The following is a 17306-nucleotide window of genomic DNA, read 5'->3' on the forward strand; positions in this document are numbered from 1 at the left end:
TCCATATAGATTCTATGGTACAGTTTGAGTCATTTAAGATTTTTACTACATTTAACTCTATACCTTCTCTCACAGATAATGCTACTCCTTCACCAGCACGACTTATTCTGTCATTCCTATATTTTTTGTACACCAATATTACCGTAATTAACATTGTTCCACCAAATTTCTGTGATGTCTATCAATATCTTCATTTAATACCTGGCACTCAAATTCACTCATCTATCTTTTCCTCTTTGCAAGAATATAGAAAACCCCCTTTAATAGAGCATCCCCTCAGGGATGTGTCTGTCTGAACCATGTGTTCTTATGCACCTGTTGGCTTATGCACCTCAGCCCTTAGTTTAAAAACTCCTCTACAATCTTTTTAATTTTACATGCCAGCAACCGGGTTACATTTTGATTTAGGTGGAGCCCATCCTTCCTTTATAGCCCAGGTCCCTAAAGTCTGGATCATGGAATCATAGCAGATTAGGGTTGGAAGAGACCTCAGGAGATCATCTAATCCAACCCCCTGCCCAAGGCATGACCAACACAAATTAAATCATCCCAGCCAGGGCTTTATCAAGCCAGGTCTTAAAAACCTCCAAGGATGAAGATTCCACCACCTACCTAGGTAACCCATTCCAGTGATTCACCACCCTCCTAGTGAAATAGTGTTCCTAATATCCAACCTAGGCCTCAACTAGCTGATATCTTATAAAGCTGTATCTTATAAACGATGCAGCAATTTTATTCCCCCCTACTACCAGGATCAGAATGGAAGTCATTTTTAGATCAAGTTCTGTTTTGAGTCCAGCACAATGATGCAATGTCAGGCCAATATGATCTCAAGTAGTCTGTTGCAAAGAGTAGTAGGAAGATAGAAGCGTCATGTATAATTTAACATGCAATCACTCGTTTCTTATTATATCCATCACTCGTGCTAACCTGCTTCTCCTCTCTCAAAGAGGCTATCAGAAAAGCTATCTGGCATTATATGTTCTGTTTTTGTTTACATTACCTCTACTTCGGTCAGAATACACATTTTCACAATGCTTAATAAAGTAGCAGGACTTTGTAGCCCAAACTCATTAGGAAACACATTTATTGATTTAGGTTAAAGACAAAATGACACAGGCAGTACTGAAGTATAATGCCTAAGTGTATCCCCAGTATTGGTAAGGAATAATAGACAATAGCCCTTGAAGGGATAACTCAGTAACAAGGTTAAAGGATTCTGCAGACAGCCTTTTTAAAAAACAAAACAAAATTCTCAGTACAGTCATGCAGCAGAGGTGGAAAAGATTAAACAGCTTCCCTTTATAGTGGGTGAAGTTATTGTTCTTAATTGGGAAATCAAAAGCTACTTATGAGAAAAACAAAAACTGCAGTTTTAAAGTTTGATTTTGTAAATTTTTTGAGAGGTGGGTTGAGCACAAGGATGAGGGGAGAAAGGAAACTATAACCTCTTAAAATCATAATAAAATTTATCTGCAGAAATATCTTGTTTTTAAACCACTCTAGCTTGCCTGAGACAAAACACAGCCCTTACATATAAGGGAGGCTGAACATACCTCAGTTTTAATGCTTGCAACAAACTGGAGTTATAAGAAAGTGCTTTAAAAAAAACAAACCCAGATTTTACCTTTAAAGTATTATCCAAAAATAACATTTAAGGATAAGAAGTCATCAAACTGATGTGCAAGTGCAATGTTACGGAAACTAGGGCTCAGCGTTCAAGCTATTTACATCACTTAAAATAATAAATCAAACCACCTCCAGAATCATTAACCTCTTTTCAACAACCATACCTGCTATGCTTTACAGACCATTTCACATCAATTTTAAAGCTAGACAACCTATGGAATTTAAATCAGTGCTTGGGCTCTTCACAAGGAAAAATGTATTTAACATCCTCTCATCCTCTTACAATCCAACCTATAACAGGAGAACTATGGATTCATAAAATGAAATATTCTTAGTAATCCAATGTATATCAGGATACTGAAAACTGAGGCTGTTGAGCATTTTTATTTTGAAACAAAAAAGGACAGGACCATAATTTTGATTATGTGTAGCAAATCCACTGATAAAGCACTTGTATAGGTCCTGCCTTCACTATATTTATAAGCAGGTTGCAATTCACCTGTTTACAGTATGATTGTTATACACATGGTAAGAACAGTGACAACCCTGAAGCCCATGAGTGTAATCCTGTAACCACTGTAGCCAAGGGGGGTTTGCCACTGATTTCAATGGGGCAAAGATTTCATCCTAAAGTCTACTGTTCTGCTAAGAATCAGAGCAGTCTCTCATCCACATGGCAACGCTAGAACATATTTTAATCAATTCCCGTGATACAACAGAATTTACACTGTGGTTGGAATCACAGTGATATAGCATGGAAGTCCTGAATTGTTTTAATGGACTATCCATTCTCAGACTGTGTCAGCTAGTGTTTTTCTTAACTTCCACTCTTACTAACCCCTGTGCAGTTCCACCAGCTGTAGTGCTAGCATGGAAAGGCACCTGAGTGTTTTTAACCAAGATGTCTTCTAACCATGGTCACAGCAAGTCAAGAAGACCCGGTGGTTAAACACCATGCCATCCCACATGGTGCAATGGTATAATATTTTTCTTAAAAGTTTCCCTGTCACTAGGCCTCATACTAAAACTTCACTCTGCATCTAGTTATGCTTCACTCCAGTATATGCAATTTCTACTGGTCTAATATTTTTGGAATGCAACAGCTTTAACAGATAGATTATGATGCTTTCCTTGGAAGTGTTACTTCCCCTTGCTCCTCTGTCCAGTCGAGAAAAGTCTCCACTGTCATGAGAAAGAATGGAACTGAAGTGACTGCAACTACTCTTAACATGGAATGAAGAGCTGATCTTCCAGACACAAGCATGCACACAACAACGGCCAGCACAACCAGTGGCCACTGGAACTCCGGGGCGGGAGAGGAGATGGGGGAAAAGAGGGCTGAGTAAAGAGACGGGAGGATCTGCCTGGTACACCTGCTTCTTTTGCAGTGACACACTGCTTTTAATGAGTGAAAGGGCAGCAGGGGTCAGGGATGGCAGGCCATCTGAAATTAGGGAAGACATTAATAGTCTAAAATTGTCTAGTTCATTTTAGTAAAGTGACAACTAAGGGGGGATATGATAGATGTCTCTACAATTATGAACAGTGTGAGGGGAAAAAAGTTATTTACTGCTTCATATAAAACAAGAATCAGGGATCATTCAATGAGATTAATAGGCAGCAGCTTTAAAACAAACAAAGTAGTACTTCTTCACACAACGCACAGTCACCTGTGGAACTCGATGCCAGGGGATGTCACGATGGCCAAAAACATAACTGGGATCAAAAGAGATTTAGGTAAGTTCATGGAGAATAGGGCCATTAGAGGATATTAGCCAAGATGGTCAGGGACCCAATCCCATGCTCTTGGTGTCCCTACGTCTGGCTGCCAAAAGCTGTGACTGAATGACAGGGGATGGACCACTTGATAAATTGACCTGTTCTCTTCACTCCCTCTGAAGCATCTGACACCAATCACTATGGGAAGACAGGCTACTGAACTAGATGGGCCATTGGTCTGATCCAGTATGGCCTTTCTTCTATTCTTATTACAAAATATATTTTAGCAATTCTGACACAAGCCTAATGGATTTATTCATAAGACTAGACTTCAGTTGCTGCTAATGTTTTGTTTTCTTTTAAATGAAACATCCAGATGGTAACTATATCGTTAAGAGCAATTCTATTCAGGTTATTGCTTATATATTGCCCTCTCGCTAAGGCCATATTATTTATCCAGTTCTTTAATTGCACTTTTTATGGGGTAATCAGAAACAATACCAGCCTCATCAATAAAACAGACTTTCTGCAACTTAAGTTTATGCTGGAGAACAAGATGACTTTGCAGCCTGAAATGCAGCCAGACACCTCATAAGGGTAGGTAATGCTAATCAAATATCCTCTGAGTTTTTCATTGAAAAGGGAAATAGCTGGCTCACAATATACGCAAAAGCTAAAAAAGTGTTAGAAAGAATATCAGTGAGTGGTGCTCACACAGATTTCAAGAGCTATTGTTAGGCACTTGATTAGAATTTAGCTTCACTTGGTAATGACTTGAAACAGGGAGATTAGCTGATAGGGAAGAGAGAAGATAGCTCTTCCTGCAAAGCTTCAAAGAAAATCTAGTGTCTCCTCTCAAATATATTATATAGGTGGTAAACTAGGGAAGTCAAAACATCAACAATAATCATCAGTGTTAAATGTAATATGGTCTGACCTACCAGATTGTGAAGAGTTCCTGTTACATTAGTGGCATACTTCTGAGTTTTCAATACATCTCCATAATCAGCAGCATCAAAGTTAGTTTTCCATACCATCACCTGCAGAATAAAAACCAGCTGGCTAAAATTAATCCTTTTAAAAACCTCAATTTACATATATACATTCATTTTGCTGGCAGTCTGGAAAAGTGTCAGCACACCCAGCGTTCTGAGAGGAAAGCTTTGCCAGCAAAGAGCAATATAATAAGCTTTGGCAAAATCAGAAAGATTGTATTCAATAGAGAAGTTATATAGGGCTTATCTACATAAACATTTAGTTTGCTGCAAGATGGGGCATGAATCTATCCCACAACTAGTCTGCCATGGACTAGCCTGTCTGGACCCTACTGATGCACATTAACAATATGTTAATGTGCTTTGATCTACTCCTCAATGAAATGGGATTAGATCAAAGCGTGTTAACATGCATTAACAACATCCACATGTTCAGTCAGTCCACAAAAGGCTAGTAAGAAGTAAAGTCACACCCAGCAAACTGCAAAATTGTTTGTGTGGACAAGCCCATCATTTGAGTTCTCAAAAGATAATGACCTTTTCTGACCTCCCTTTGGTCAAGTATCCCCTGGAACTAGACTGCTAACTAGGTAATACTAAAAATGTTTGAATACTACTAAGAAATCCAATAAGAAGTTATAATTTTACATTATACTAATCTTCAGGAATGGACTTGACTACCAGTACTTACTTTTTTACCTATGGATTAGCACTCAGGAGAAGAGGGCTTAGTTGGCAAAGTAAAATGAGACCTATGGAAACATACTATCTACCAAAAATGAATCTTAACAACAAGCAACTTCTCTCCATAATTACTTACTTATCCACCATAAGTACTTTTGGAGAGTGCCAAGACAAAAAAATCTGGCTTCTCTTCATAAACTGACCATTTGAACATATGAAAATGAACAGGGAGGAGGGAAGGGAATTCCTTAAGACAGTGAATTCCCATTTAAGTTGGTACGTGTTTAAAATATTTTAAGCTAGTCAACAAATAAAAGGACATTTAAATATCTGTGGGTTTAACATTTGTGGAGTTTATTTTAGCTACTAATTAAATACCAAAAGTATTTGTGGTGTAAAAAACTGTTTACAGTTTTATTTCCATGTTTTTAGAAATATTAATCGTATTTCACATTATACTTCCATAGTTACAGAAACTTATTGTGCAATTGTGAAACAGTAGCCAAAATAGAAAGACACCTTTGTGTATAACCTAAAGCCCCCAAAAGACTTATACCCAGGCTTAATTTTACACACAGAATAACTCAGTGCATAAAGTCAAGCATGTGTATAAAACTTTGCAGGATCAGGCTATAGGCATTAAACTAGGAGATGGGTAAAAGCCGACTGCTGCAGAGGAGCGTGTGGATCGGACACAGACTTTTCTTAGGGGAGAATCTGATGATAGAGAATCTCCAGGTTATAGTCAAGAGCAGAGGACTGAAGAGTATAATGTAAGGGCCGGATCAGATGATAAACAGTCACATAAAAAAGAATCTGGCACATTAGAAAAAGGCAGGCTAATAAACAGGGACAAGTTTTTTAAAGTGCTTGTACAGAAATGCCAGAAGTCTAAATAATAAGATGGGTGAACTAGAGTGCCTTGTGATAAAGGAGGATATTGATATAATAGGCATCACAGAAACCTGGTGGACAGAGCAATCAATGGGACACAATCATTCCGGTGTACAAAATATATCGGAAGGACAGAACAGGTCGTGCAGGGGGAGGAGTGGCACTATATGTGAAAGAAAGTGTAGATTCAAATGAAGTAAAAATCTTAAGCAAATCCACATGTTCCATAGAATCTCTATGGATAGAAATTTCATGCTCTAGTAAAAATATAACATTAGGGATCTATTATCGACCACCTGACCAGGACAGTAATAGTGATGATGAAATGCTAAGGGAACTTAGAGAGGCTATCAAAATTAAGAACCCAATAATAGTGGGGGATTTCAATTATCCCCATATTGAATGGGAACATTTCACTTCAGGACGAAATGCAGAGATAAAATTTCTCGATACTTTAAATGACTGCTTCATAGAGCAGCTGGTACGGGAACCCACAAGGGGAGAGGCAACTCTAGATTTAATCCTGAGTGGAGCGCAGGAGCTGGTCCAAGAGGTAACTATAGCAGGACCGCTTGGAAATAGTGACCATAATACAATAGCATTCAACATCCCTGTGGTGGGAAGAACACCTCAACTGCCCAACACTCTGGCATTTAATTTCAAAAGGGGGAACTATACAAAAATGAGGGGGTTAGTTAGACAAAAGTTAAAAGGTACAGTGACTAAAGTGAAATCCCTTCAAGCTGCATGGGCCCTTTTTAAAGACACCATAATAGAGGCCCAACTTCAATGTATACCCCAAATTAAGAAAAACAGTAAAAGAACTAAAAAAGAGCCACCGTGGCTTAACAACCATGTAAAAGAAGCAGTAAGAGATAAAAAGACTTCCTTTAAAAAGTGGAAGTCAAATCCTAGTGAGGCAAGTAGAAAGGAGCACAAACACTGCCAACTTAAGTGCAAGAGTGTAATAAGAAAAGCCAAAGAGGAGTTTGAAGAACAGCTAGCCAAAAACTCTAAAGGTAATAACAAAATGTTTTTTAAGTACATCAGAAGCAGGAAGCCTGCTAAACAACCAGTGGGGCCCCTTGACGACCAAAATACAAAAGGAGCGCTTAAAGACGATAAAGTCATTGCGGAGAAACTAAATGGATTCTTTGCTTCAGTCTTCACCGCTGAGGATGTTAGGGAGATTCCCAAACCTGAGCTGGCTTTTGTAGGTGACAAATCTGAGGAACTGTCACAGATTGAAGCGTCACTAGAGGAGGTTTTGGAATTAATTGATAAACTCAACATTAACAAGTCACCGGGACCAGATGGCATTCACCCAAGAGTTATGAAAGAACTCAAATGTGAAGTTGCGAAACTATTAACTAAGGTTTGTAACCTGTCCTTTAAATAGGCTTCGGTACCCAATGACTGGAAGTTAGCTAATGTAACGCCAATATTTAAAAAGGGCTCTAGGGGTGATCCCGGCAATTACAGACCGGTAAGTCTAACGTCGGTACCGGGCAAATTAGTTGAAACAATAGTTAAGAATAAAATTGTCAGACACACAGAAAAACAAACTGTTGAGCAGTAGTCAACATGGTTTCTGTAAAGGGAAATTGTGTCTTACTAATCTATTAGAGTTCTTTGAAGGGGTCAACAAACATGTGGACAAGGGGGATCCGGTGGACATAGTATACTTAGATTTCCAGAAAGCCTTTGACAAGGTCCCTCACCAAAGGCTCTTATGTAAATTAAGCTGTCATGGGATAAAAGGGAAGGTCCTTTCATGGATTGAGAACTGGTTAAAGGACAGGGAACAAAGGGTTGGAATTAATGGAAAATTCTCCGAATGGAGAGGGGTAACTAGTGGTGTTCCCCAAGGGTCAGTCCTAGGACCAATCCTATTCAATTTATTCATAAATGATCTGGAGAAAGGGGTAAACAGTGAGGTGGCAAAGTTTGCAGATGATACTAAACTAGTCAAGATAGTTAAGACCAAAGCAGATTGTGAAGAAAAGACGGTTACTCACCGTTGTAACTGTTGTTCTTCGAGATGTGTTGCTCCTATCCATTCCAGTTAGGTGTGCGCGCCGCGCGTGCACGGCTCTTCGGAACATTTTTACCCTAGCAACACCGGCGGGCCGGCTGGGCGCCCCCTGGACTGGCGCCGCTATAGCACTAGATATATACCCCAGCCGGCCCGTCCGCTCCTCAGTTCCTTCTTGCCGGCTACTCCGACAGTGGGGAAGGAGGGCGGGTCTGGAATGGATAGGAGCAACACATCTCGAAGAACAACAGTTACAACGGTGAGTAACCATCTTTTCTTCGAGTGATTGCTCCTATGGCATTCCAGTTAGGTGATTCCCAAGCCTTACCTAGGCGGTGGAGTCGGAGTGAGACGTGGCAGAGTGCAAGACTGCGGAGCCAAAGGCTGCATCGTCTCTGGATTGCTGCACCAACGCGTAGTGGGAAGTGAAGGTGTGGACAGAAGACCAAGTGGCCGCTCTACAGATGTCCTGGATGGGGACATGGGCCAGGAAGGCGGCAGACGAGGCGTGCGCTCTCGTAGAGTGAGCGGTGAGACGGTTAGCTGGTACACAAGCAAGCTCGTAGCATGTTCTGATACATGCAGTGACCCAGGAGGAAATCCTCTGAGAGGAGACCGGCTTGCCTTTCAAGCGCTCCGCAACTGCTACGAACAGTTGGGGCGAACGCCGGAAGGGTTTTGTTCGCTGTATGTAGAAAGCAAGGGCCCTGCGGACGTCCAGCGTGTGCAGCGGTTGTTCCCGACTCGAGGCATGAGACTTCGGGAAAAAAACAGGAAGGAAAATGTCCTGGTTTAAATGGAAGGCCAACACCACCTTAGGGAGGAAGGCCGGGTGTGGCCGAAGCTGAACCTTGTCTGCATGAAAGATGGTGTACGGTGGACCGGCCGTCAGGGCATGGAGCTCGGAAACTCGCCTCGCTGAGGTTATGGTGACGAGGAAAGCTGTTTTCCACGAGAGATGGAGCAGCGAACACGTGGCCAAGGGCTCAAAGGGGGCTCTCATGAGCCTGGTCAAAACCAGATTCAGATCCCAGGGCGGAGTAGGACGCCGCACTGGCGGGAACAAGCGATCTAGGCCTTTGAGGAAGCGGGAAAACCGTCGGATCGGAGAAGATGGACCGGTGACCGACGGGCGGCCTGAAGGTGGATATGGCCGCTAGGTGCACTTTCAACGATGAGACCATGAGACCTTGCTCCTTAAGTGACCAGAGGTAGTCCAGGATCGTTGGTATAGGGACAACGAACGGATTCAGGTCTCTCTGATCGCATCAGATTGCAAATCGCTTCCATTTCGAGAGGTAGGTCAAGCGAGTGGAGGGCTTCCTGCTCTCTAGCAGGACTCGCTGGACCGCCACCGAACAAGCACGCTCCGCTTGGGTCAACCACTCAGGCACCAGGCTGTAAGATGGAGGGACTGCAGGTCCGGGTGGCGGAGCCTACCGAAGTCCTGCGTTATCAGGTCCGGCCATAAGGGGAGAGGGATGGGATCTCGTACCGAGAGCTCGAGCACCAGAGTGTACCAGTGCTGTCTCGGCCAGGCCGGAGCGACGAGTATGAGGTGGGCCCTGTCCCTCCGAAGCTTGAGAAGCATCCGATGTATGAGCGGAAACGGAGGGAAGGCATATAGGAGGTGACCCGTCCAGGAGCAGAGGAATGCGTCCGACAGGGAGCCCGGGGCGCGACCCTGGTACGAACAGAACTGGTGGCACTTCCTGTTCTCTCTGGAGGCAAACAGGTCTATCCGGGGAAACCCCCACCTCCGGAAAATTGTGTGCACCACATCTGGGCGGAGGGACCACTCGTAGGAAAGGAACGACCTGCTGAGATGGTCTGCCAGCGTGTTCTGCACCCCTGGAAGATAGGACGCTACCAGGTGAATCGAGTGGGTTATGCAGAAGTCCCACAGGAGCATCGCTTCCGTGCAAAGCGGGGAAGATCGGGCCCCACCCTGCTTGTTGACATAAAACATCGCCGTTGTGTTGTCCGTCAACACCGTGACACAACGCCCTTGGAGACGGGGGCGGAAGGCTTGACACGCGAGGCGAATCGCCTGCAGCTCCCTGACATTGATATGTAAGGAGAGCTCTCGGGGCGACCAAAGACCTTGGGTGTGCAGGTCGGCTAGGTGCGCCCCCCACCCTAGCTCTGAAGCATCCGTGGTCAGAGTGACGGATGGTTGAGGAGGGCGGAAAGAGACTCCGGCACACACGACTTCTGGGTCCAGCCACCAGGTGAGCGAAGCGAGGGTCGGCTTCGTGGGCGTGACTACCAAATCGATGGAGTCGCGGTGGGGCCGGTACACTGACGCAAGCCAAATTTGAAACGGGCGAAGGTGCAACCTCGCGTACGGAGTGACGAACGTGCACGAAGCCATGTGGCCCAGAAGGCGGAGGCAGGAACGCACCGTTGTCCATGGAAAGGATTGTAGGCCCCGAACTAGGGAGACCAGAGACTGATGCCGAGGTTGGGGCAGGCAGGCCCTGGCCAAATTGGAATCCAGGACCGCACCGATGAACTCCACTCTTTGCGATGGAGTCAACATCGACTTCTCGGCATTTATCATAAGTCCTAGGCGCTGAAACAGGGCTAGGATCGTGGTCATGTGGGACGCCACCAGTTGGCGGGATGGTCCTCGGACTAGCCAATCGTCGAGATACGGGTAGACATGTATCCGACGACGGCGGAGGGCCGCAGCAACCACTGCCATACACTTGGTGAATACTCTCGGCGCTGTGGAGAGGCCGAAGGGTAGCACTGCGAACTGGTAGTGCGTACTGTTGACAACGAAACGCAGGTAGCGTCGATGAGGAGGGTAAATCGCGACATGAAAATATGCGTCCTTCATGTCGAGGGCGGCAAAACAGTCTCCCGGATCCAGGGAGGGAATGATAGTCCCCAGGGTCACCATGCGAAACTTGAGCTTGACAAGGTATTTGTTGAGCTCTCGGAGATCGAGTATGGGTCGTAGACCTCCCTTCGCCTTGGGGATTAAGAAATATCGGGAATAAAATCCCCTGCCTCGCATATCGCTCGGCACCTCCTCTATGGCACCCAAGCTCAGCAGAGACTCGACCTCTTGTAATAGGACTTGCTCGTGAGAGGGGTCCCTGAAGAGGGACGGGGTGGGTGGGTGCGAAACAAACTGAAGGCGGTAACCGGACTCTACCATGCGTAGCACCCAGTTGTCCGTTGTAATCTGGGACCACGCCGGGAGGAAGTGGGAAAGACGGTTGAAAAATAATGGGGAAGGATCCAGTGGAGAGAGTGATGGGCCGTCCTTGGGCGTCCCATCAAAACGCCTGTTTCGGCCCTTGAGGGGCCTTGGAGGGCACCTGGGACTGGGTACGCCGATTGCCCAATGGTCTACAGCGGTTCAGTCTGCCTCTGCGTCCATTATCAGGCCTCGACCTGGACTGATTGAATGGGCGATAGGGCTGCTGCCTGAAGGACCTCCGCTGGGTCGCAGGTGTGTGCATGCCCAGGGTGCGGATGGCAATGCGCCCATCCTTAAGGGTCTGGATTCTGGAGTCCGTTTTCTCCGAGAATAGGCCCTTGGTATCGAAGGGCAGGTCTTGCAAAGTATACTGGACCTCTGGCGGCAAGGTGGACGATTGCAGCCAGGAGATCCTCCTCATGGTCACTCCTGATGCCAAAGTCCTGGCTCCGGAATCTGCAGAGTCCAGTGAGGCCTGGATGGAGGACCTGGAGGCTTTCTTGCCCTCTTCTAGCAGGGCGGAGAACTCCTGCCTGGAGGCTGTGGGAATCAACTCCATGAACTTAGAGGGAGCCACGAAGTTGTCGTAGGCATAGCGGCTAAGGAGAGCCAACTGATTTGATATCCGAAGCTGGAGGCCGCCAGCCGAATAGACCTTTCGGCCCAACAGGTCCATCCTGCGTGCGTCCTTGGACTTCGGCGCTGGCGCGGGCTGCCCATTTCTCTCCCGGTCATTCACTGACTGTACAACGAGGGAGTCCGGGGCCGGGTGTGTATACAGGTACTCGTACCCGGTCGGGGGTACGGAGTACTTCCGCTCCACTCCTCGAGCAGTGGGAGGGATGGACGCAGGCGATTGCCAGATTGTAGTGGCATTTCTTTGAATAGTCCGAATAAAGGGCAGGGCCACTCGCATGGGGGCCTCAGCTCCAATCACATTAGTGACTGGCTCCTCGTCCTCAGTGACCTCTGCGACCGGGAGGTTGATGGCTTGTGCCACCCGACGGAGGAGGTCCTGATGGGCACGCAAGTCAATTGGTGGGGGATCCGATGATGAGGACCCCGCCACCGCCTCATCCGGCGAGGAAGACGAGGAATGGCCCTGACCCATGGCTAGCGGCTGTGGCTCGTCCATGGGGTGCGAAGTCTCCGCCTCTACGGGATGTTCCGCTGGTACCGGTGGCGGTGGAACCTCAACCGGAGGTGATGGAGGGGGCCTGCTGACGGTGGCTTCCGGCACCCTGTGGTAGGAGGGCCTGTGTCGCTGGAGGGAGGGGGCAGCACCCTGGGCCTCGTGAAAAGCCCAGGGGGTACAGAAGCCCCATTGCTGAGGACCGTGGTCCTGTCCTTGGGGGTCTGCTCGGTGATCTGCACCGCTGTCCTCGTGCGAGGCGACCGACGGTTGGCGGGAAGGCCACGGGGGGGCAGAGGCGCTCAGTGACTGCGCCGTCAATGCCGCTAGTCTGTCCGTGTACAGTGCCGGGGACCGGTGCCGATCGTCGCGGTACCGGGAGCAAGAGCGGGACCTTCGACCGCATGAGTATCGGGAGGTCGACCGCGATCTCGACCGTCATCGACAGGAGCGGCTCCGAGAACGGCGGCGGGAGCGGTGTCGTGATCCGGACCTTCTTCGGTGCCGACGGTCCGGAGACCGGGACCGTGATCGCCTCCGGGAGTGCGACCGGTACCGCGATGAGGAGTGGTACCGGGACTGCGACCGGCGCCGAGACGGAGAGCGGTACCGGGATGGTGACCGGTGCCGGGACCTGGATCGGTGTGAAGGTGACCGTCTCCTGGATCGGGATCAGGACCTGGATCGCCTTCTATCCCATCTGTCAGGGGAAGGAGGCCGTATCATGGCCGGCTTGCCCACTGACTGCACAGCCCGCACCGGCGGTGCCGGGGGCCGGAGGCTCGGTGCCTCTGTTAGCTCTATGAGCTCCCTCGCCGTCGAGAACGTCTCGGGCGTGGACGGGAGAGGCAGCTCGACCACGGCTTGCACCGGGGAGCACGGAGGTACCGGACTCAACGGCCCTGTTGGCGCCGGTACCGCGCACGGTCCGTGCGCTGTCGAGGTCGGTACCGAAGGCGCCGCCACTGGCTGCTGGACAGGCGGCCTCGATGTAGCAGTCTTCCCAGACTTGGGCTGCGGCTTCCGTTTCCCGGATGGTGAGAGGGAACGGTGCCGGGGCTTCGGTGCTGGCTGTTTCTTAAGAGTCTCGGTACCGGACCGGTCGGGGACCACTGGAGCGCTCCGTGCCGAGGACGACGGCGGAGCTGATGGTGTCGGCACCGCAGGGGTAAGCGCCGATTCCATTAGGAGCTGCCTTAATCTAATGTCCCGCTCCTTTTTCATTCTAGGCTTGAACGATCTGCAAATAGGGCACTTATCTGGTCGATGGGCCTCACCAAGACAACGCAGGCAGGAGTCGTGAGGGTCCCCAATCGGCATGTGCCGCTGGCAAGCCGCACAGGGCTTAAATCCCGGTGTCTTGGGCATACTCCCGCACCGGACGGGAAAAGAGGGGTTAAGCCCCCCTAATTCCCCTCAATCTACTTAATAACTTAGGGCTAGTCTACACTTACCAGCCGGGTCGACGCGGTGAGTTCGACTTCTCAGAGTTCGAACTATCGCGTCTAATCTGGAAGCGATAGTTCGAACTCCGGAAGCGCCGCGGTCGACTCCGGTACTCCACCACTGCAAAAGGAGGTGGCGGAGTCGACCTTGGAGCCGCGGACTTCGATTCTGCGGCGTCTGGACAGGTGAGTAGTTCGAACTAGGGTACTTCGAATTCAGCTACGCTATTCACGTAGCTGAATTTGCGTACCCTAGTTTGACCCCCGCCCTTAGTGTAGACCTGCCCTTACTTAACTAACTATTTTAACAACTATATACACTAACTACAAAACTAGAACCAAGGTGAGCTAGGGAAGTGGAGGACAAACGAGCACTCCACAGTTCCAACTGGCCGTCACGGGCGGGAAGAAGGAACTGAGGAGCGGAAGGGCCGGCTGGGGTATATATCTAGCGCTATAGCGGCGCCACTCCAGGGGGTGCCCAGCCGGCCCGCCGGTGTTGCTAGGGTAAAAATGTTCCGAAGAGCCGTGCACGCGTGGCGCGCACACCTAACTGGAATGCATAGGAGCAATCACTCGAAGAAGAACTTCAAAAAGATCTCACAAAACTAAGTGACTGGGCAACAAAATGGCAAATGAAATTTAATGTGGATAAATGTAAAGTAATGCATATTGGAAAAAATAACCCCAACTATACATACAACATGATGGGGGCTAATTTAGCTACAACAAGTCAGGAAAAAGATCTTGGAGTCATTGTGGATAGTTCTCTGAAGATGTCCACGCAGTGTGCAGAGGCGGTCAAAAAAGCAAACAGGATGTTAGGAATCATTAAAAAGGGGATAGAAAATAAGACTGAGAATATATTATTGCCCTTATATAAATCCATGGTACGCCCACATCTCGAATACTGTGTACAGATGTGGTCTCCTCACCTCAAAAAAGATATTCTAGCACTAGAAAAGGTTCAGAAAAGGGCAACTAAAATTATTAGGGGTTTAGAGAGGGTCCCATACGAGGAAAGATTAAAGAGGCTAGGACTCTTCAGCTTGGAAAAGAGAAGACTAAGGGGGGATATCATAGAGGTATATAAAATCATGAGTGATGTTGAGAAAGTGGATAAGGAAAAGTTATTTACTTATTCCCATAATACAAGAACTAGGGGTCACCAAATGAAATTAATAGGCAGCAGGTTTAACACAAATAAAAGGAAGTTCTTCTTCACACAGCGCACAGTCAACCTGTGGAACTCCTTACCTGAGGAGGTTGTGAAGGCTAGGACTATAACAATGTTTAAAAGGGGACTGGATAAATTCATGGTGGCTAAGTCCATAAATGGCTATTAGCTAGGATGGGTAAGAATGGTGTCCCTAGCCTCTGTTGGTCAGAGAATGGAGATGGATGGCAGGAGAGAGATCACTTGATCATTGCCTGTTAGATTCACTCCCTCTGGGGCACCTGGCATTGGCCACTGTCGATAGACAGATACTGGGCTAGATGGACCTTTGGTCTGACCCGGTACGGCCACTCATGTTCTTATTATGTATTTAACTTCCATAAATAGCATTTTAATTCTAACCTTAGAGGAAAATTTTACTGAACACATAACAGACGTGTGCAGAAGACTTTAAATATATACACAGTTTAAGAGTTATTTCTTCCTCCTTGCATTAAAGTTTTGCACATGCACATACACTTTCACAAAATCACCTTTTTGCTGATATTAAGTACAGAAAATTACAGCCAGAAGGGAGGATTTTTCAAAAAGGTATAAAACTGGAAGTTATAAAGGAACTTGCTACCACAAAAGCTAGATGAGTAGGACCTTTTGGAAAAAAGAAAAGATCAAGTGTCATAATTCAGTTTCCCAGCTTACCAGTAGCAAGAGATATTTCTAAACATGAGAAATGTCATCTCTGAGAAAAAAAGGTCTAGCTGCCAGATACAACAGAGATTGCCTCATATGAAAAAAATATACAAATTCAAAATCAAATAAAGGAATCCAAGAAACCTTTGTAACTTACAATTAAAGGGGAAAAACCACCACATATCCAGGTTACCACACAAGTCATCCAGTTATGTAATGGAGAGAAAAATAGCTAATAGTGTCCACTTTCTTCATATTACTTTAAATTGGAAATTGAGATGTGTTAAAAAAGTCACTTACAGGCATCTTTTTATATGGTAACTATTTTTGAAGTGTATCGTTACTACAGCTTTCAACACTATCCCAGTTTCTTCAGGAAAAAAGTCAATATTAGCAGAAAAGCCACAATACAGCCAGCTTGCTATTTCTATTAATCTCTTTATAAACACACAGAGTTAGGTAATTATTTCAAAAGCAAAACTACAAGTAAAACCTTAATACAATTACTCTTATTATTTAACAATGCAAGAAAAAGGGGGGGACGGGGGAGTAATCAGACCAGTGCCTCAAAAGATGCTGTCTAAAGGCTAAAAAGAAAAAAAAAATCTTATTTAACTAGTAAAGTAACCTTTACAAAAATACATGTGCCATTTCCTAGCAGTGCTGATAAACTATGTCATGAGTTGAGGGTAGAATTTTTTTCTCCTTAAGAGCATAACACTGAAGAAAGCAAGCTAAGGAATAGAGCAAGCCAATTCAAAGGGATTCAGATGCATGGGGCTTACATGTTGATATAAGCCTCATATAGACAACAGGGAACAAAATAATCAGAAGCTATTATAAAGGAACATTAATAAGGAATGTAGACCAACACAAAGAGCATAAGAGAATGAAAACTTGCAAAACAACAACTGTCACCTACCCCCACCACACATGCCTGCCTATCCAATCTCTCAAGTGGTCAGAGGAAAATGAGAGTGATATCCCACTGAATGCAATAGCAAAACTTTAATAGAGCCAGAATTTCACCCTGCAAGCCAAGGTCCTTGAGTAATACCGCAAACTCTGGTATTCTCAAACTGTTTGAACAACCCCCCTTACTGTGCCTCAGTTTATCCATGAGGAATGGGTATAATATTGACTGACCTCTTGGGGTGACACTTAGAGAGCCCTTTACCTTACAAATGCTCCAGAGGAGATATTCCATCTATATTTCATTCCCTAACCTTAGACATGCAACTTTCTCAATTTTAGCCAAATTTCAAATGCTATCATCTTAAAAAGGTCATCTGTGCTAAAGCTAATTTATCCCCTCCTCCCCAAACTACATAGTTCCACAAACACTTGATTTTTCTGCAACATAATTAAACACATTTTCTGTTCACTCAATTACATCAAGAATCTAGCAAACAGAGTTTAGCAATGTCAGATTAGGCAGATACATCACACACCTGTTCATCTGACCCTCCAGAAGCAAAAAAGTCCCCAATTCTTGAGAAGGCAACACAGGTAGCTGGCCCCTGTAAAACAAAAACATTTATAGATGAGAGCTACAATGTTGAGGTTCAAGATAGATCTTCAGACAAAAAGTATTAGTATAATTTTAACTCAGTCAAAATCAAACACTTCTTCCTCAATACAGATTGGCAGGTGCTACTTTAAATGAGAAACTTCTAGTAACCTCTTTTTAAT

General features: G+C 46.0%; 1 protein-coding gene across 9 annotated transcripts in view; it reads right to left on the reverse strand.

The window, feature by feature from the left end:
• Positions 1–17306, reverse strand: part of POC1A (POC1 centriolar protein A) — a 117768-nt gene that overhangs the window by 41990 nt on the left and 58472 nt on the right. For all 9 annotated transcript variants that reach the window (XM_045022546.1, XM_045022551.1, XM_045022548.1 and 6 more), the window contains 2 exons: positions 17066–17134; positions 4290–4388 (listed from right to left, as the gene is read on the reverse strand). In XM_045022546.1, the coding sequence (XP_044878481.1) occupies positions 4290–4388; positions 17066–17134 (168 nt within the window). The remainder of the gene's footprint in view (positions 1–4289; positions 4389–17065; positions 17135–17306) is intronic.

The sequence above is a fragment of the Mauremys mutica genome, chromosome 7 (assembly GCF_020497125.1).
Source record: "Mauremys mutica isolate MM-2020 ecotype Southern chromosome 7, ASM2049712v1, whole genome shotgun sequence".
Taxonomy (NCBI): Eukaryota; Metazoa; Chordata; order Testudines; family Geoemydidae; genus Mauremys; species Mauremys mutica.